This window comes from Alosa sapidissima, chromosome 16, assembly GCF_018492685.1.
Source record: "Alosa sapidissima isolate fAloSap1 chromosome 16, fAloSap1.pri, whole genome shotgun sequence".
Taxonomy (NCBI): Eukaryota; Metazoa; Chordata; class Actinopteri; order Clupeiformes; family Clupeidae; genus Alosa; species Alosa sapidissima.
The window spans coordinates 27392159-27408911 of NC_055972.1; the positions used below are offsets into that span (position 1 = coordinate 27392159).

Sequence of the window (16753 nt, forward strand, 5' to 3'; positions counted from 1 at the left end):
AATAATAAAGAGCAACCTGTAGTAGCCTACTCTATGCAGAGCCTCACACTTTTCCATATAATCCTCTGTTGATGATGTAGTCACATTGCTCATGAAAGTGTATCCTCGCTGAACCAATCTATAAGCCACCGGTTTGTTGAACCAGTGAATGGTTGTGGCTTGTTGAATGGTTGAAAATCATAAAGTGATGCAATCTCAGCATCTTCTCATTTTCCTGTTACTATCAATATTGCCAAAACTGGGTTGGAAATGTATAATCTGGCTTTAGTGGGCCATATGGCAGTGTCCATTAATTTAGCTCCAATTCAGTACAACAGTATCTGCTGTAGGTCTATTCCGTATACATCTAACCATCTTATTTTAAGTTATTGCTTGTTATAATAATCTCATAAAAAGCATGATTACAGTACATGTTTACTGGTCAGCCAGTAGTTTGTGTAATAGCCCAGTGGGTGTCAGTGTAGGACGATTGGCCTGACATGGAGAAGACTCGTGAATGAGTGAGTTGACAAAGAGACTGTGGGACTGACTGATTGGATATGTGAAATTGATTATGTCTATTTAATGTACAAATCATGTTATAAAGATACAAAACAAAAGTCTACAATCTGTAAAAAAAAAAACAATAAAAATATACATGTAGTTTCTTACTCCTTCTGAAGCCATGTCTTAAGAAATGCCCCTAGTATGAATGCTCCAGTGCTGTGATGCTGTTCATATTACAGACACAAAGTGGTACTCTCTTCATTTGTTTACCATTTACAATGCAGCTCATAATTTAGCTGGGCCCCCAGTTTTGTTCCACCAAGATGTCTCTCAAATACAGTATCCATTTGCTCGCTCTGGTCATGGCTGAAATGGTTTTTCCAGTCTCCAACCTCTCCTAAAAACGGAAGTTTGTTCTGGTCAGTGTATTATGTTCAAGACTGTCTGTTGTATAAACATATACTATACGCAACAAATATGAAATACCTGTTTGTTTACATAGATGGACTGATATGGGACTAAGTGTCCCTTAAATATCTTGGATATCACTGCATGTTATCTACATGTAGACTGCAACTCATTAGTTGTATGACTTGGATATACGAGAAAAGTTAGTTTACACCCATCAAAAAGCTTTCCATGAGAACTGCAACTTGGTGGGCAAAAACATAACTGCAAAAGTTTATAATGACAGTACAATCACATTACATTAAACAGATACTCGTCGTCACTATTTTAGTTTTTATCGCATTCTGCTGGGAAGATTGTAGTAATGGGGACGGGACCGCACATGTGGAGACTGAGTCTTTAAAGGGTTGAGACCGAGATCATTGGTTTTAAAATACAGGTGAGATCAAGCCTTTGAGGAGGCAAGACCGAGTCGAGACCAAGTCTTTAAGGAGTCAAGACTGCATCGAGTCCGTCCAAAAAAAGAGTAGATTCATAATTTACTTACATTTAACATCGCATATTCATATTCAACAGTTAAATCTGCAAAGGGTAGAGTGGGGATTGTTGGCTATAGGAGCAGTCTAGCACACATTTGTCCACCAAACTTCTTTTCTGAACAATACTTTAAGAGCTGGAGTCAAAAATGTATGGCATAATGTCAACATTTCATTAAAGTTGAAAGTGTTGAATTGTGGTTCAAGTGACCAAATTTAATAATTGCCAAATTTAATAATTGCTCACTCATCTCGTCAATTATTACAACCAGAGGCACACATAAAAATCACAGATTATGGCAAAACTGTAGGTTATTCCTATCCAAACAGTAACTTCCTATGACTATTTTACAAGCGATAAGGCCTGCTCACAGTGCGGCAAAAGTCCCTTTCGTCCTTATGTGCCATCAAAATGATTTTAAGGTAAAAAAATATATAAACTCTATAAACTCAGATAAAGTAATCAGCAGAGCCTCCTCTGAGGAAATGTAATGTTCTGATGAGCATCTAGGAAAAATATTGTGTAGTGAAGACAAAGAAAACAATGAACTGAAAGACTTATTCAGCATGTTTTTATCTTGCGCAAAAGTGGGCATGGCAGATGGACTTTGGATGGAAAAGGTAAAACCATGACTCAGATGTTACCTGGACCAAATAAATAGTCTTTATCAGCAAGAGGCCTGCCTCACAAATAAGTTACAGGGCCTACATGAAAAAAGACATGACAATGTCATGCATGAGGAGCAACTGCTGTATTATAATATTACTATATAGTAATTTAAGTTAACCATGAGGTAAAGCCAATGTAAAGAACAACAGCTTATAAATGAGTAACTGAACTGCACATAATGCAGAGTGACCTATGTACGTTCAGATGTACATCACATGGTTAGTTAGACAAGAAACTTGCATGTGGAAGGGGGGGGGGGGGGCGTGACTAGAATGGATGTGGACTGACCTTTCCTGAAAAAAACATTGCCCATCTGTCCATGAGAATCTTTTGAACTCTCCTTCATGGCTCTGAACGTGCTTCCCTCTGCTATTGTTTCAATGGTGTTATCATCTAGGTTAAAGCCAAAGAATTCAGAGACTCGTCGAACCCCTCCACTCAGATCCTGGTATAGAGACAAACATAGTTTGAAGATCACTTATGACATTCCAAATAATATCAACATGTCTTGAGGTTTACTACAACGGCAAAGGTACCTGCTTCAACTCTTCATAAGTGACAATCATGACATTCGGATCATTCATCCGCTTCTCCCAGGCCAAAGCATGGTCAAAATATGAGCCCCATGGAACTAAGGATTAGAAAAGCTGTTATGTCATGGCAAAGACTCTTGGTGCCATTTTCTATTTTCTTAACAATCTCTGAAATAATAAAAATCAAATGTTGCCATTTTCTCCCTCAAAGAACGTCCAGAACATAAGCCCAGGAAGAGTGAAGATGTTGTTAGTTATTTAAAGGCATCCTTAAGAGTTTTCTGACCTTAAAATAACGCTTCCAAAATCAGTTTGATGGCACATAACCTCATAACATGATGAATGGCACTTCTGCCATTGTCTGAGCGGCCCTCTGTAGACGATTACCAACCTAGCAACTTCCTAGCTTCCACCAAAATCAAAATGCAAAAGAGCTGCTATGATACAGGAATTCTGAGATATTTTTCTACATACTGCTGTCACTGCATTCCCTCTTTATTATATGTTATGTTCATACTTTGTTGCAAAAGACGCATATTTAGTTTACACTTTAGAGAGTTTTAGATGCAAGTTCCTACGGTTACCTTCACCACTCATAAAGTCTGAGTAGAAACGGTCCCATGACTCTGCAGATGGCAGAACAGGATTCTTGTTGGAGAAATGATAAAATGAAACTACAGTGTCTTTAGGGTTTCGGAAAATCACCAGCATCTGTAAAAAGAGAGAAGAGAGAGAGAGAACATTAGCTCAGAGAGCTAGAGGTGTTTTGGATTAACATATACTCATCTTGGACACTGCAAAAACAGATATCTAACCAAGTGTTATAATCTTATATTAACATAAAAAATGTAGTTGGTATTGTTTTTAGTATAAAGATACTTACTTTTTTCTAATAAACTTATTTGACTTACAATAAGTCAAAATCTTCTTAAATTAAGACATAAAACAAGTACATTTATCTGTCCATGGACAGATACATTTTCTTGTAAATGTATTTGTCCATGGACTAAATAAATGTATCTTAAGGTAAATTTTCTTACACCATGGACATATACATTTACCCCATATAAGATTATAACACGTGGCTACAGTAGATATCAGTATTTGTAGTGGACTTGCACTTGTTCATGTTGCACCCCTGCCATGTTCTGACTATCTGTTTTGTTTTTGTGCAGTGTCTGGCCGTGGAATTCTCATATACATGGCCTTTAGCCTAGCTCTGATCTCCCTGGAGAATGTGCGTCCCTAAAATGCTGTTGTCGCTGCTTCCACTGCATGTCTTATTTCTTTCAGGGGGTCTGATGCATTAATTTGACATTAACCATGTCATGGCTGTTATATGGAGTATGCAGCACATGGGCTACACAGGAAATGCTTGGACTCTTATGTAACATGGACATTTTGCTGGTGGTGTGTAATGAGGAGGTATGTGGATATGCTTTTTAGGAGAGGAACTTAAGATAGGGAAGTTCCTGACAGCTGGCAAATCAGATTTCAGCATAGTGTTGCAAAGACGAGTGTGTATGTTTATTTCTGAATGTGTGTGTATCTGTCTGTGTCTGTGCACATGGCGAGATTACCAACCTTTGTTTTATTCACACTGAACGACATTGGAATGTTGTCAGGGTGCATATGGGTTCCGAGAAACCTCGGTGACGGCGCCTGGGCAAGGGGCTGCATCAGAAAAAAAGAAGAAAAAAAAAACATTCAAGAAGGGTCTCTCAGCAGCACAGTGCACTCTGGTAAAAAGCGCACACCACGCAGCACACAGACGTGTGTGTGCAAACAGCTGTGTTTTGATGTTTTTGGTGCAAACATGTCTTTGAGGCAGGGGGCTCAGTGCTGGCTGGCTAAGCACACGCTCCAGGAGAGATGATGGATGCTTGAGATCCTCTCCACACAGAGTAGCCTATAATCTACAACCAGCACATCCACAACCAATTTAAGAAATTATCCGGAGTAAAATGCACTTTAGATCAATTTATGGATGGTTGGGAGTACATACGTTCAGTTGACATCAAAATCATGTCATTCGGATGTATTTTGAGAAAGTTCGATTTTACCGTTTTTAGTCAAAACTCGTTAGCCTGGAAGTGACCAGGGCAAGTCATTTCGCCGCTACTAAACGCTATTTTTATACCTCTTCTACAGTTCCAAACAACATTACACTTACGTGGTAGTGAGTAGAGGGTCCCTAAAGCCAAACCGAAGTATCCCGAGGTCTTTATGTGGTCGGATAGAGAGTCCAGAATGAATTTCATCACGCCAGTACCTTTCCGGAAATGTTGCTGCTGCTGCAGCTGGCGTCTTTAGGGGAAAGTCCGTAGGAGTCAATTGCCGAGCACGCTCTGGAAATTCACAATTTCGTTGCCGTTTAAAAAAAAAAAAAAAACATAGTCCAGTATCTATTCGAAATTGAAATGAAGTTGTATGGACTGGACTATGTTTTGTTTTTTTAAAAAAACGGCGACGAAATTGTGAATTTCCAGAGCGTGTTACTCCTCACTCGGCAATCGACTCCTACGGACTTCCCCTAAAGACGCCAGCTGCAGCAGCAGCAACATTTCCGGAAAGGTACTGGCGTGATGAAATTCATTCTGGACTCTCTATCCGACCAAATAAACCTCGGGATACTTCGGTTTGGCTTTAGGGACCCTCTACTCACTACCACGTAAGTGTAATGTTGTTTGGAACTGTAGAAGAGGTATAAAAATAGCGTTTAGTAGCGGCGAAATGACTTGCCCTGGTCACTTCCAGGCTAACGAGTTTTGACTAAAAACGGTAAAATCGAACTTTCTCAAAACACATCCGAATGACATGATTTTGATGTCAACTCAATGTATGTACTCCCAATCATCCGTAAATTGATCTAAAGAGCATTTTACTCCGGATAATTCCTTTAAGGTGGCAAAAGTTAAGAGAAATGAACAACTGAACCACTGACAACAACTCTGTACTTCTGGAGAGAAAGTAAAGATGTGTGCATATTCTAGTGTTCCGGATTGAACATTTACTAAATGATTGACTGAAAGTGAAAGACTAAAAAGCTACACCATGCAACAAGTATATACTTGGGCCTTTTTAATGTAGCCTAGTAATACAGTGAAAATGTAACCTGCTTTGGCAAACTGCACAGTTCCTAATTAGATGGAAACAGCTGGCATTCTCCAAGTTCTCTATTCCTACCCTAGACAATACAGTATGTGTAATTTTCACCCAAACAACCTCAATCATTTCCGGTCCATAGAACTCAATAAGTGGAGGTATCCTTGACTCTGCTTTCTGTCCAGTTCCAGCTGTGATGATTTTCCGGAGCACAGCAACCATCCAGTTGAACCCTAGAGGTTAATAGGAAGGAGAAATCAGCTTTATTTACTAGAAACAAAGCATGATAGAAATTCTACTGCTATACTGGAATCTGTAGCAAAATGTCTAGAAAGACCAAACACACATTCAGGCATACACTATAAAAGAATGAATCAAATGAAAACCTAAAGAAAAACAAATGATATCCCCAGCAAGTGAACGTGCAAAAGAGAAAATGTGTCACCCCTTAAGGAGAAAAAATTATACTTGTGAATCTCTATTCTGTAGACTTTTGAAGAAATGTAATACATTTCCCTCCATGTTAATTGCTGGGTTAGCTTTGATCATGGAGCAAAACAATGCTTTTTTGAGGGAAAAAATCTGTATCTTCCTTAAAAAATGTGTTAGCATTCCTTACCCTAACTTTAAGATTAAAGGTTTTCTACAGGCACCCTCTAGCATGTCCCTGGCTGGGGCCTCTTTCACAAGGGGCCCACTCCACACTTTGCACTGCTGTAAGGAGAGGTGTATATTTAATTTAACATCCCCCTCTGCTTCTTATCTGTCATCTCTCCAGTAAGTGTCAGAAGGAGCGGCTACTCTCAGCGCATGTGTGGATTACATTCCTAAAACTCCCATACACACACACACACACACACACACACATACACATTCACCATATGTACACACAGACTAATCAGGGTTGGGGCATATCAATTTACATGCAGTGTGTATAGTCTTTTTTTTTTCATACGTCGCCACACATCCAATCAGACAACAGTGTGTTCACAGGTTCTTGTGCTCAGATAATATTGTCCTCCACCTACCAAGTACCATTGCGCTTGTAACTCTGCACTGGCACTATCACTTTCTGTCAGGTTCAGATAAAAATCTCAGCAGTATATGGTGTGCAACATAAAGTGCCTTGTAGAAGTTTATACATAACATGAACATGTTTAAAGTTCAAACTCAGCAAGCATAATGTTGTACATGAATCTGTTTCATTCCATACGGTTCATTCTATGACAAAGGACAGGAAACAATGTAAGACCGGTTTAGTGTTGGCCATAGTTCACATACCTCACGTGATATCCCTCATTGATTCTATTTTCCCCAAAGTTAATCATTATTCATTTATCAAGTAATACATTGAGCAATCAAGTCATATCTTACCATATTTTATACTTTTTTTTGCTTTATCTAAAATCTTGAACCTCACTGTGGAACTTACCACATTTAGGATAAGCAACTAACATGATATCATCTGGCCGGGCATCCAGGTCTTCTAGTGCCTTCAGATTCTCCACGGGGCTCATGATGACAGGGTAAAGAACTCCACTGTACCTGTACAGTTTATCCTCATCCTTCATTGTCCTGGCTAGCTCCATCTTGGACTGTATTTTGGCTGAAAATGAGTTCATCTTGGAATCCTGATGAATAAATGTCCCACGGAATCTGTGACTACTGATGGTGCCCAAGTTCCTGTCTCTTCTAGAGATCCAGTCTATTTACGCAGCTGCAACTCCATGCACTGTCCTCTGTCTCAGTCCAAGAGAGTGGGTGTGCCTGTGTTCATATATGGGTAAGTGGGTATGTGTGTGTGTGGGAGAGAGAAAGAGAGTGTGTTCATATGTGTGTGAATGTTCGTGTCTGTGTGTGCATGTCTGGGTGTGTTTGGTAGTAGTAGGAGGGGAAGCTGGCCCCTCCTACTCAAATAGAACTTGCGTGAGAAGCGAGAGTTTCCTGGTGGCTGCTGGTGGTGCTGTACTTGTGGAAGATCTGGTTTCTTCTCTGTGACTGTGATTGATTGGTAGATACATGTGGTTTTTTTAGGGACTACGGGCAGAAGGCTCTCTAGGCTCCATGGTGGGTTCTAGTGGAAGAGGGGGGGGGGGGGGGGGGTTTCTAGTGGAGTGGAGATGTCTGTGCAATACTAACATGGGAGTGTTCACACTGTTGAACAAAAAGGTTATAAATGGGTTGAATTTATGAGGAAAAACAATGCAAAGTGAGAAAAAGGAAAACTGAGAAGGAGAATGAAAGGTATATGGGTGTAGTGCATTAATTAATGAAACCATTTACCCTCTTTTATCTTGATAAAACAATATGCACTGTTCCTTTTTCTTGTTCTTCCAGGTATTACTTTGTTTTGACTAGGAGGTCACCTTTCCCCCCCTGGGGTTTGCATGATTGCTTCGTACTGAAAATCCTCAAACTGAGAAATATCCGCTCACATTTTTAGTCCCTGGGCCATCTGGATATAGTTAGTCACCCATGATTGTGTATGGAGTTTGGAGGCCCCAAGGCTCTGTCCATTCAACAGAGGAGGCAAGTGTGGTTACCCTCCATCTCCATTTTCTCAATGTCACTTGATTAACAGTGTCTGCACAATGTGACCATTCATGACCATACAAATTGAAAATAGGCATCCATTTTGGCCTTGCTTTTGGCCTTCTTCCATCCAATCAAACACGCCCAGACTGACATAAAAGAATCTTAAGTGAACACAACAATTTATTGTTTGAATTGCAATTGATCATTTCAGCACAATGCTTCGGCGCAATAGAATGGGACACATTACAAAGCCACACTCAGAAACAGAAGATAAGGTGGATGGGGAGAAAGGGAGGGGGAGAGTATAGAGAGACAGTAATAACACATTTGGAGGCAAGTTATCTTAGTCAGTGTGTAATTCTCTTCAACAGGCTTTAGAGGTGAAAGGGTGTGTTGAGAAAGATGTTGAAGTGATGTGATGTGTTTTGACTGGATTTATTCAGACCCTCCTCACTGTCTCATTTATCCAGGCTGATACTCTTTATTCTGGTCGCATCTGGCAGTGGCCCATACTTAGTGGTGGACAAATGAACATAAAGCCATGTGTTGGATGACCCTCCAACCCAAACTAACATGGACAGATGTCAAATCAAATCAGCAGAAGAGACCATGAGTCTGTAACTGGCAAACATTTTTTTTGTTTTGTAACATATTATGCTCCACAGATTAACACCAGGCCTATAGCCTATATACCAGACAGCAAATGCCACCCGCAGTAACAGCCTCATATACATGGAACTGGTGAGAGAAAGTGTTGATTTTTTTGTTTGTGGAATATAAAAAGAGAATGATAGTTAGCCTACCATGGCAGCGTTCGCGCGAATAGTCTATTTTTCAAAGTCACTATTTTAAAGTAGGCTATAGTAGGCCTGAAAATTGATTTTGTAGACTAGGGTAGGCTATGTTGCACTATTAGGCTATTAGGATTCATAGTTAAATTTAGCTAAATAGCTAGGTCCCTGACTAAGCTCAGACAAAAGTTAAACTTTCTATTTGAGAGTCTCGTCGTTGTTCTGCTTGCGGCTCGCTCATTTAAACGCAAGGCGCGTCGTGATAGTCTGTTAGATCGCTCCATAGGAAAACAATTGAGTTCAAGCATGTTAGTGTGATCGCCCGGGGAATTTGCATGCAAGCAGAAAGCGCAAAAGTGCTGCGGTAGCATACAGCTATTTTACTCTATTGCCCTAATAATGGATCTGTAAGGAAAATCTTGAAATGTTGGTGTCAACAAGACCCTAAAAGAACATAGGGCCTACATATTTTATGACATATATTTAAACATTTACAGCAGATCTTGATAGGCTGATGATCAAGCCAGCACAATAGATCATTTTCCAATCTAGGGCTTAACAGTGCTATGTTGTCCATGTCTACTTGCTACGTGGGTTTAGGCATTCTTCATCATCTTGGCCAACGGGAAATGTGAATTCAATGCGGTTTCACTTGAAGTCAAGTTCACTATTTGGATGGTGCTGTGGTAGGCTAAGACCTAGGCCAATATCTTCGTCGACGATGATCATAGCGATTACAAATGGAAAGAAAAAAAGTCATCACTTTAGATTGTTAATATCATGAAGATATTAAATTAGGCCATATAACGTTTCTTTATTGTCATTCAGACCACACAGGCTAGGCGACCTAGATCAACAAACATAAAAATGCACATAAGACAATATAGACAGCATAGACAGACAAAAATGTTGTATTGACCTAAATACAGACTAACACCAAGGGCTGTATTTTGCACACTGGCGCTTGGCGTAAAACTCGTTTTCCACCCAGCGCAAAGTTTAATTCCTTATTTTGCACGTTTAATTTTTAAACAATGCGCCCAGGGATGTGGCAATTAACAACTTAGGGAGTGGCATAGCGCATTGTCTAAAAATCGCACATTACAAATTGCACGATTACAATAGGAAACATAATTAGAATAAAGATATTACGAAATACTGTACATCTCATGATTAGTTATTCACCATCATTTGCAAATTGGTAATGACGGTTAAAAGTGATTAGGGGAGAGGCGAGAGACACGTATGGAGCACAGCTGAAGACACACTGTCACAGATATAAGCAACCCCTCTGTGGGATAATCATTTGAGCAATATTATAAATATATAAAGGGTAAGAGTTGCTTTTTCCAGCCTATGTTTTCGATGGTAACCAATTGTCAGTCAATAGTGAAAGTAACTGCATATAACTGTCTTGTCGTTGACTGACACCATGGTGAAGTTAGTTCCACTTTGCCAATGAGTTCAAATAATAGAGTGCAAATGCGTGAAGGCTATGCTAGGTTTTAGTAAAGTAGGCTATGGTTTAGTGGAATGACTATTCCATACGGTCTCGCAAGCAGCCTCCTTCAAATGCGCCGTTGAATGTCAAAATATCGATGCATTTATTTGACATCGCGCTTTGCACCGTTAAAGGGAATGACAGATGTCATTGTCATTGGTTTAAATGTTACGGCCCAAACACACCCATGACTGATTAAAAAACCTAGGAACACCTTGTTGCGCCATGCTCCACGAAAACCCTCTGTGGGCTGGACATCCTACTAAATTTGAATAAGCTTTTGACGAGTGACGATGCGCTTTTGACTGTCATGATAGGGCCCTTAAAATAACATATACACAACTCGCCATAGACTTCTGACCAGGGGCCTGTACTACGAAGCGGGGTACCTGGCTTATCTGGGTAACTTCGATAGTAACTTAATCACGTGTGGCGTAACTTCCCGATTAACCCGTACTACGAAAGGTGGATAGGTTTTAACCGAGGTATGCTGCCATGGCAATTTACACTGCATCTCAAACCTGCTCCGAGCAGGTTATGTTCTTTGTTAACCCGAGGTTTCCGTTAACCACACCCTTTATAAGTACCACCCCTCCACTAACAATTTCTCCCGAGGTAATGCAAATTGGTAATGCAAATAAAAGTGATTAGGGGAGAGGCGAGAGACACGTATGGAGCACAGCTGGATGCTCCATACGACATTGGAGCGCAAATCGTGAGGGGCTCTCTTCGCAGGGCGAGGCGTTTTAGAGACCGCCAGATATACCCGGACGATACTCTCTATGAAGATATAGATTGTCAGCCAAGGGAATTCGTTATCTTTGTCAGATGATCTAGGCAGACGTCTCTAATGTCACCCGTCATAGCAATGCCATTACGTGGACATTCATGTATTCCATCAGTGATGCTAAACATCTGAGCAAGAATACTGTATGTCCGAAAATAAATCGGACATAGGCCTACAGTATGCTGAACATCTGAGCAAGAATAGCCTAAAATAAATCGGACATAGCCTACAGTAGGCCTAATAAATTAAAATCACCATTTCAACAAACTTGTTGAATTGAATGTCATATTACTGTACCCTGCACATAAAGGCTACACATTTCCACAGCACCAGAATCCGACCGAATGCCTCCCTCAACCCCTTCCATAATAGGCCTTCCACTATTATTTGCGATGGCCAACTCCTCTGCTACTGTAAAACACTCTAGTGCCTTACAGTAGTGTTCAAAGACACCTTTTTCTTGTTAGCTGTAAAACAGAAGCCAAGTGAAGGCTATAAGCATACTAGGCCTACATGTTTTCATAATTAAGAAATATTAATGCAAGCTATAACTATATAAACCTATATTCTTAATAATTATTTTGTGTTTCATTTTCACCTGCTGCCATGTGCGTTTGGCAATGGTGTTGCATCTAAAATGTTTACAGGATTAGGCATACACTAAATCAGTCAATGGGGGCTAAACATTCAATTACCCTTATTACTGTAATCTATATGCCCCCTTCTAAATTGTGTTGCATCTGTAGGCCTTTCTATGAACTCAAAATAGGCTATTTAATTATTTCAACTCATTTTAGACATTCAGCAAGCTATTAATCCTCCGTAAAACATATTTGAAGAACATGTGGAAATAAAACTTTACTTTTAGGCATTTAGGCTACCCGATCTGCAATACGTTGCCAACAGCCTTGCCTTGCTTTGTTTGCTGCCGACGTATATTTGATTTTTGTCGTAGAGTGAGTTTTAATTCCTCGTAACTTGTCACAATAATTTTGCATTCCTCGTCCGTAAAATAAGGTGATCGCGTCATCATTGAAAGTGGTGACTTGCGCTGCAACCCATTTATGTGAACGCGCACAAACTCCAATTAGGTTAACCCCGGTTCAACAAATCAACTTCTTAATCAGCGTCATAGTACCGATTAACACCACTTATGATAACCAGGTTTTGTCAACCCCGGTTTAACAAAAATCTGGGTAGGTTAAGCTCCCTTCGTAGTACAGGCCCCAGGTGTACAATAGCGATTTTTAGACAATGCGCTAAGCCACTCCCTAAGTTGTTAATTGCCACACCCCTGGGCGCATTGTTTAAAAATTAAACATGCAAAATAAGGAATTCAACTTTGCGCCGGGTGGAAAACCAGTTTTACGCCATGCGACAGGGTGCAAAATACAGGCCTTCATGTTTCCATTTTGAAAAAAAATCCAAATAAACAAAAAACTAATCCTGTAGGCTTACCTTATTAGCCTATCTGTCACTAAAAACAACATTTAGTAGCCTCATTGCAGAATTTAATGGACAGTTCCAGTGTTATGGATGTGACAGTTGGACTCATATTGGTAAACAAAATGCCTTAGAGCAGGGGCAAAATTAGTATCAGAGAATTAATTTGCATAACTTTTAATGTAACCTCTGTCCTCTGAATACTGACAAATTCTCAAATTGTAAATAATCATTTAAGTCCTAAGAATACAAGGCATTTTATCAGCATTATGGATGTGACATGAAATATACACACTTTTATGAGAGATTACAGGTTTTCTACAAACTCTGTGAATTTTGAAGGAAACTGCCAAAACCTTGATATATGTAGCATGAAGGAGACGTGAATGAACATAAAAAGTGTGTTTTTGAAACTATGCGTCATTTTCGTAATGCATTATGTTGGAAGAACTGCCGTTATGGATGTGACGGTTTCACGTTATGGATGTGACGTGTCTGAACCAGTCTTCCACAAACTACATAAAAACACATACTTAAAGGTCCAGTATGTAGGAAATAATGGAAAATAAACTGTAACCATTCCAAAAATGATCACCATATGTTGTCAGAGAGTAAGGAAACACGATGAATTGAAGTAATGGCTTATTTGACAACATTACTCTAACCTGTAAAACCCCGTAAAACCCATGAAAAAAAATGAGTTACGGGGCGCAATGTCTTAGAATTTTCGTTTATGTTTTGAACGATTAATTCTAGAATAGCGTATTAATAATGGGCTAGCGCGTCCTCCTATTTGGGTTGCCAAATTAGCAAAGGCCAACTGTCAACAGCTGTCAGTTGTAGTCATGAACGCCTACGAGAGGCAGGCAAATTTCCAAAATTAAAACAATAAACAAATTAAGTGGACATCGGAGGAGCTTCCTGAGATGGTGACGTCTTCGTCAAACGAAGAATATCAAGTGTGACGCAGAGCTGGCCATATTTCTCCACAACAGGTAGCCTAGGCTAAACTTCATCTGCATCGCTAACTTCAGCTAAATATGTTACGTTGGTTAGAGAGGTATTTTTTGTTTTCACTGTTTCCGTAATGTGTAGCTGGGTCATGGTTGGAGAAACGTTAAAGCAGCTGCAGGTCAACTAACGTTAGCAAAGTCTTCATTACATCTGGCAACCCAGAAGAGGCTCGCGTCTGGTAGGCCTAGTCTTGAGAACGTTCACCAGTGTTTTGATTTTGGCCTGCAGAACGTTCGGTAACAATCCTACAAATCGCACCTTTAAAGCCGCAGTTGGCAAGTCAGAGGGGTATTCCAGAAAGCAGGTTTACTGGCTTAACTGGGTAATACTATACTATGTTAACCCAGAGTTAGCGGTAAACCTGGGATTTCAGTTCCAGAACGCTCAAATATGATCAGGCTATGTAGGTAACTATGGTAACATAGGCTCTGAAGTTAACTGGGTATGTAAACCCAGAGTAAACGGTAAACCTGGGATTTCAGTTCCGGAAAGCTTAAAAATGATCAGGCAATGTAAGTAACTATGGTAACATAGGCTCTGAACTTAACCTGGTAGGGGTAGGTTTTGTTCAGGTTATGTTCAATTATGTTCGGTTATTTCAGTGCATGTTCAACCAGGCCGCTATTTTTACACTTACACTGTCAGGGGGGTATTCCAGAAAGGAGGTTTAACAAACACTGAGATAAAACTTAACCTCTGGGTTGTCTGAACCTGTGGCGACTAAACCCGAGCTGTCGGTTCCAAAACACCGGTTACCAGTTAGTTCAATCAACCCTGTGTTAGATAACCTAGAGTTGTGCGCGTTCACGGCGAACTTATAAAGGCATCATCTATTGAGAGTCGAAACAATGAGTGAAACCGGCGAAACTAAGAGCACCGTATTTTTCAGAGGCGGAGTAGTCTAGGCTTATGAGGAGAGAACTGTAATAACAAAAAAAAGAGCCAATACTTGCGTCCGAGACCTTGCTTGGCAGAGAATAGCCTAACTGACCGTGTAAATGCGTACGTTTAGGATAGCCTATTTAATGTCAAAAGCACAATTAAATAATTCACTGGACATCACGTATTGTAGCCTATTGACTGCTTTGAATGATGCTTTCTTAAACTAGCCTACCTTGTCACAGATTGAGTGGGCCATAGAATTCTTTGAGAATCCCAAATGTAATTTTCTAACACGGGTTCTGCAGCTGTGGGCCAAGTTAAACTTTTGCGCTCCATCATCGGAAGGGTGAATGTCGGAAGGCATGGGTAGCCTATTGGACACATTTCAGTGCACATTTGGAAAATTTAATAAGTGATGCTGAACTGCCAGTTGGTGAAACTACACATTAATGATCCTCGTGGGTTTGTGTCCAGGAAAACGAATGAAGTTGCGCAGGGACTGCTTTAGCGCAAGGCAAACTTTACGCACCGACTGACAGCTTGCCGATATGCTCTGCGTCTCCAACACTACAAAAACTCCCAGTCGGAGAGCGTGTGTAGCCTATTAAAAAAATATTTTATCCCAAATGCCATCAGCATTCTTAACCAAACTTAGTGACAACATGCATACCCGGCTGAGCTGTACAGCTATATTTAAACTTATTTATCAATTTTCTATAGGCTATGTTTTCCCTTTTTTGTACTGTACTTGTTTTAATTATATCTTCAATGTGTCTGAGATGTTGTTTGTCCATCTGTCTGGTGAGCCAAACACAAATGTCCACTATGGTGTAGGCTAGGCTAGCTAGCCTACATTAAATATTTATTTTATTCTATTCTAATCCACCATGCTGCTTTTCAAGTAGCCTATGTTTAGGATTCAGCTGAAAAACTCTAGCCTGGCGGGCCATCCTATATCATTGAAATGTATAGTCTGGCATCGAACCATTCACCTCGCTTAATCCAAGGGGCGGGCAGAGAATTGTCTTTCAAACTGCCTAGGCATGCAATAGGCCAGCGCTACGACCATATCCGTATCCGGTCGGCAAAACGGCAAATACATCCTTCTTCGAAAGGAATGACTTAAGTGCATTGTGTTGCTCAACTTTCAAAGAAAAGCACAAGTCCAACTTCTCCAAAGTTGACGCCAACGCCGATTCAAACAACCGCTCTTCGTTCGCCATAGCCACCTTCCATGTTGTTCACTGTTGCAGGACTGTCGTTATCCTGTTAAGCCCGCCTTAAGACTCTCTAACAAAATAGAGCGCTGTGATTGGATGAGGTCCACGGCGTCAGCCAATAGAAATCCCTATGGTTTGATACTAGACGTACAGGCTGAGCAAATTAATTTGCCGCCGCTAGGGTGCGTCTAGATTTCTAGGCTAGAAAAACTCTAGCGCTCTTGAAAAACTTGTTTGGAAAAGAATGGATAGGCTAGGCCTATCATGTGATGTTGTGGTCTTATCGCCCTCTCACGGTGAATTGCACGGATTAATATTACATGATTTTGTGCTTCTTTGTCAATCGGACCTTCGTCAAAATGAAACGTCATTGTGTGACTAGTGTAAAAATAGCGGCCTGATTGAACATGCACTGAAATAACCGAACATAATTGAACATAACCTGAACAAAACCTACCCCCTACCAGGTTAAGTTCAGAGCCTATGTTACCATAGTTACTTACAGGCGCGCCTGCAGGTGTACGTCCGTACGCACTGTGCGTACCATCAGGCTACTCAACACCAAGAGAAAATTTCCCGTGTTCACACCAAATTGGCCCACCATACCTTCCCAACTATGGACAGTATCTCCCATTAGCTGCATGCCATCAGGCTACAATTTACAATTTTCTATTGAAGTTAGTGAATACCTTATCAAAATTAACGCGCACACATTTTGTTTGAGCAGGAGAGAGAGAATACGCGCGCAGGCACGCAAATAGGCTACTTGTTGTTACAGTGCATGAAAATGCACTGTACTGTTCTTCCTAGGCTTCTTCTTCTTCTTCTTCTAACGCATTTAA

General features: G+C 40.4%; 1 protein-coding gene across 1 annotated transcript; it reads right to left on the reverse strand.

Annotated features, from left to right (window-relative positions):
* Nucleotides 1-530: 530 nt before the first annotated feature.
* LOC121685114 (sulfotransferase 6B1-like) lies at nucleotides 531-7572 on the reverse strand. Its single transcript, XM_042065437.1, has 7 exons — nucleotides 7171-7572; nucleotides 5859-5971; nucleotides 4218-4307; nucleotides 3218-3344; nucleotides 2637-2731; nucleotides 2389-2545; nucleotides 531-883 (listed from the first exon to the last, which is right to left on the reverse strand). Exons 1-7 carry the CDS (start codon nucleotides 7358-7360, stop codon nucleotides 753-755), a joined length of 903 nt encoding a protein of 300 aa, XP_041921371.1. The 5' UTR covers nucleotides 7361-7572; the 3' UTR covers nucleotides 531-752.
* Nucleotides 7573-16753: the final 9181 nt, after the last annotated feature.

What these genes read in the sequence shown, in the direction of transcription:
- LOC121685114 (XM_042065437.1), bottom strand. Translation starts at nt 7,360, where the DNA reads ATGAACTCATTTTCAGCCAAAATACAGTCCAAGATGGAGCTAGCCAGG. An exon ending in AGTTGCTTATCCTAAATGTG is followed by an intron (nt 5,972 to 7,170) that starts GTAAGTTCCACA and finishes ATTAACCTCTAG; the next exon opens with GGTTCAACTGGATGGTTGCT. An exon ending in TCAGTGTGAATAAAACAAAG is followed by an intron (nt 3,345 to 4,217) that starts GTTGGTAATCTC and finishes CTCTTTTTACAG; the next exon opens with ATGCTGGTGATTTTCCGAAA.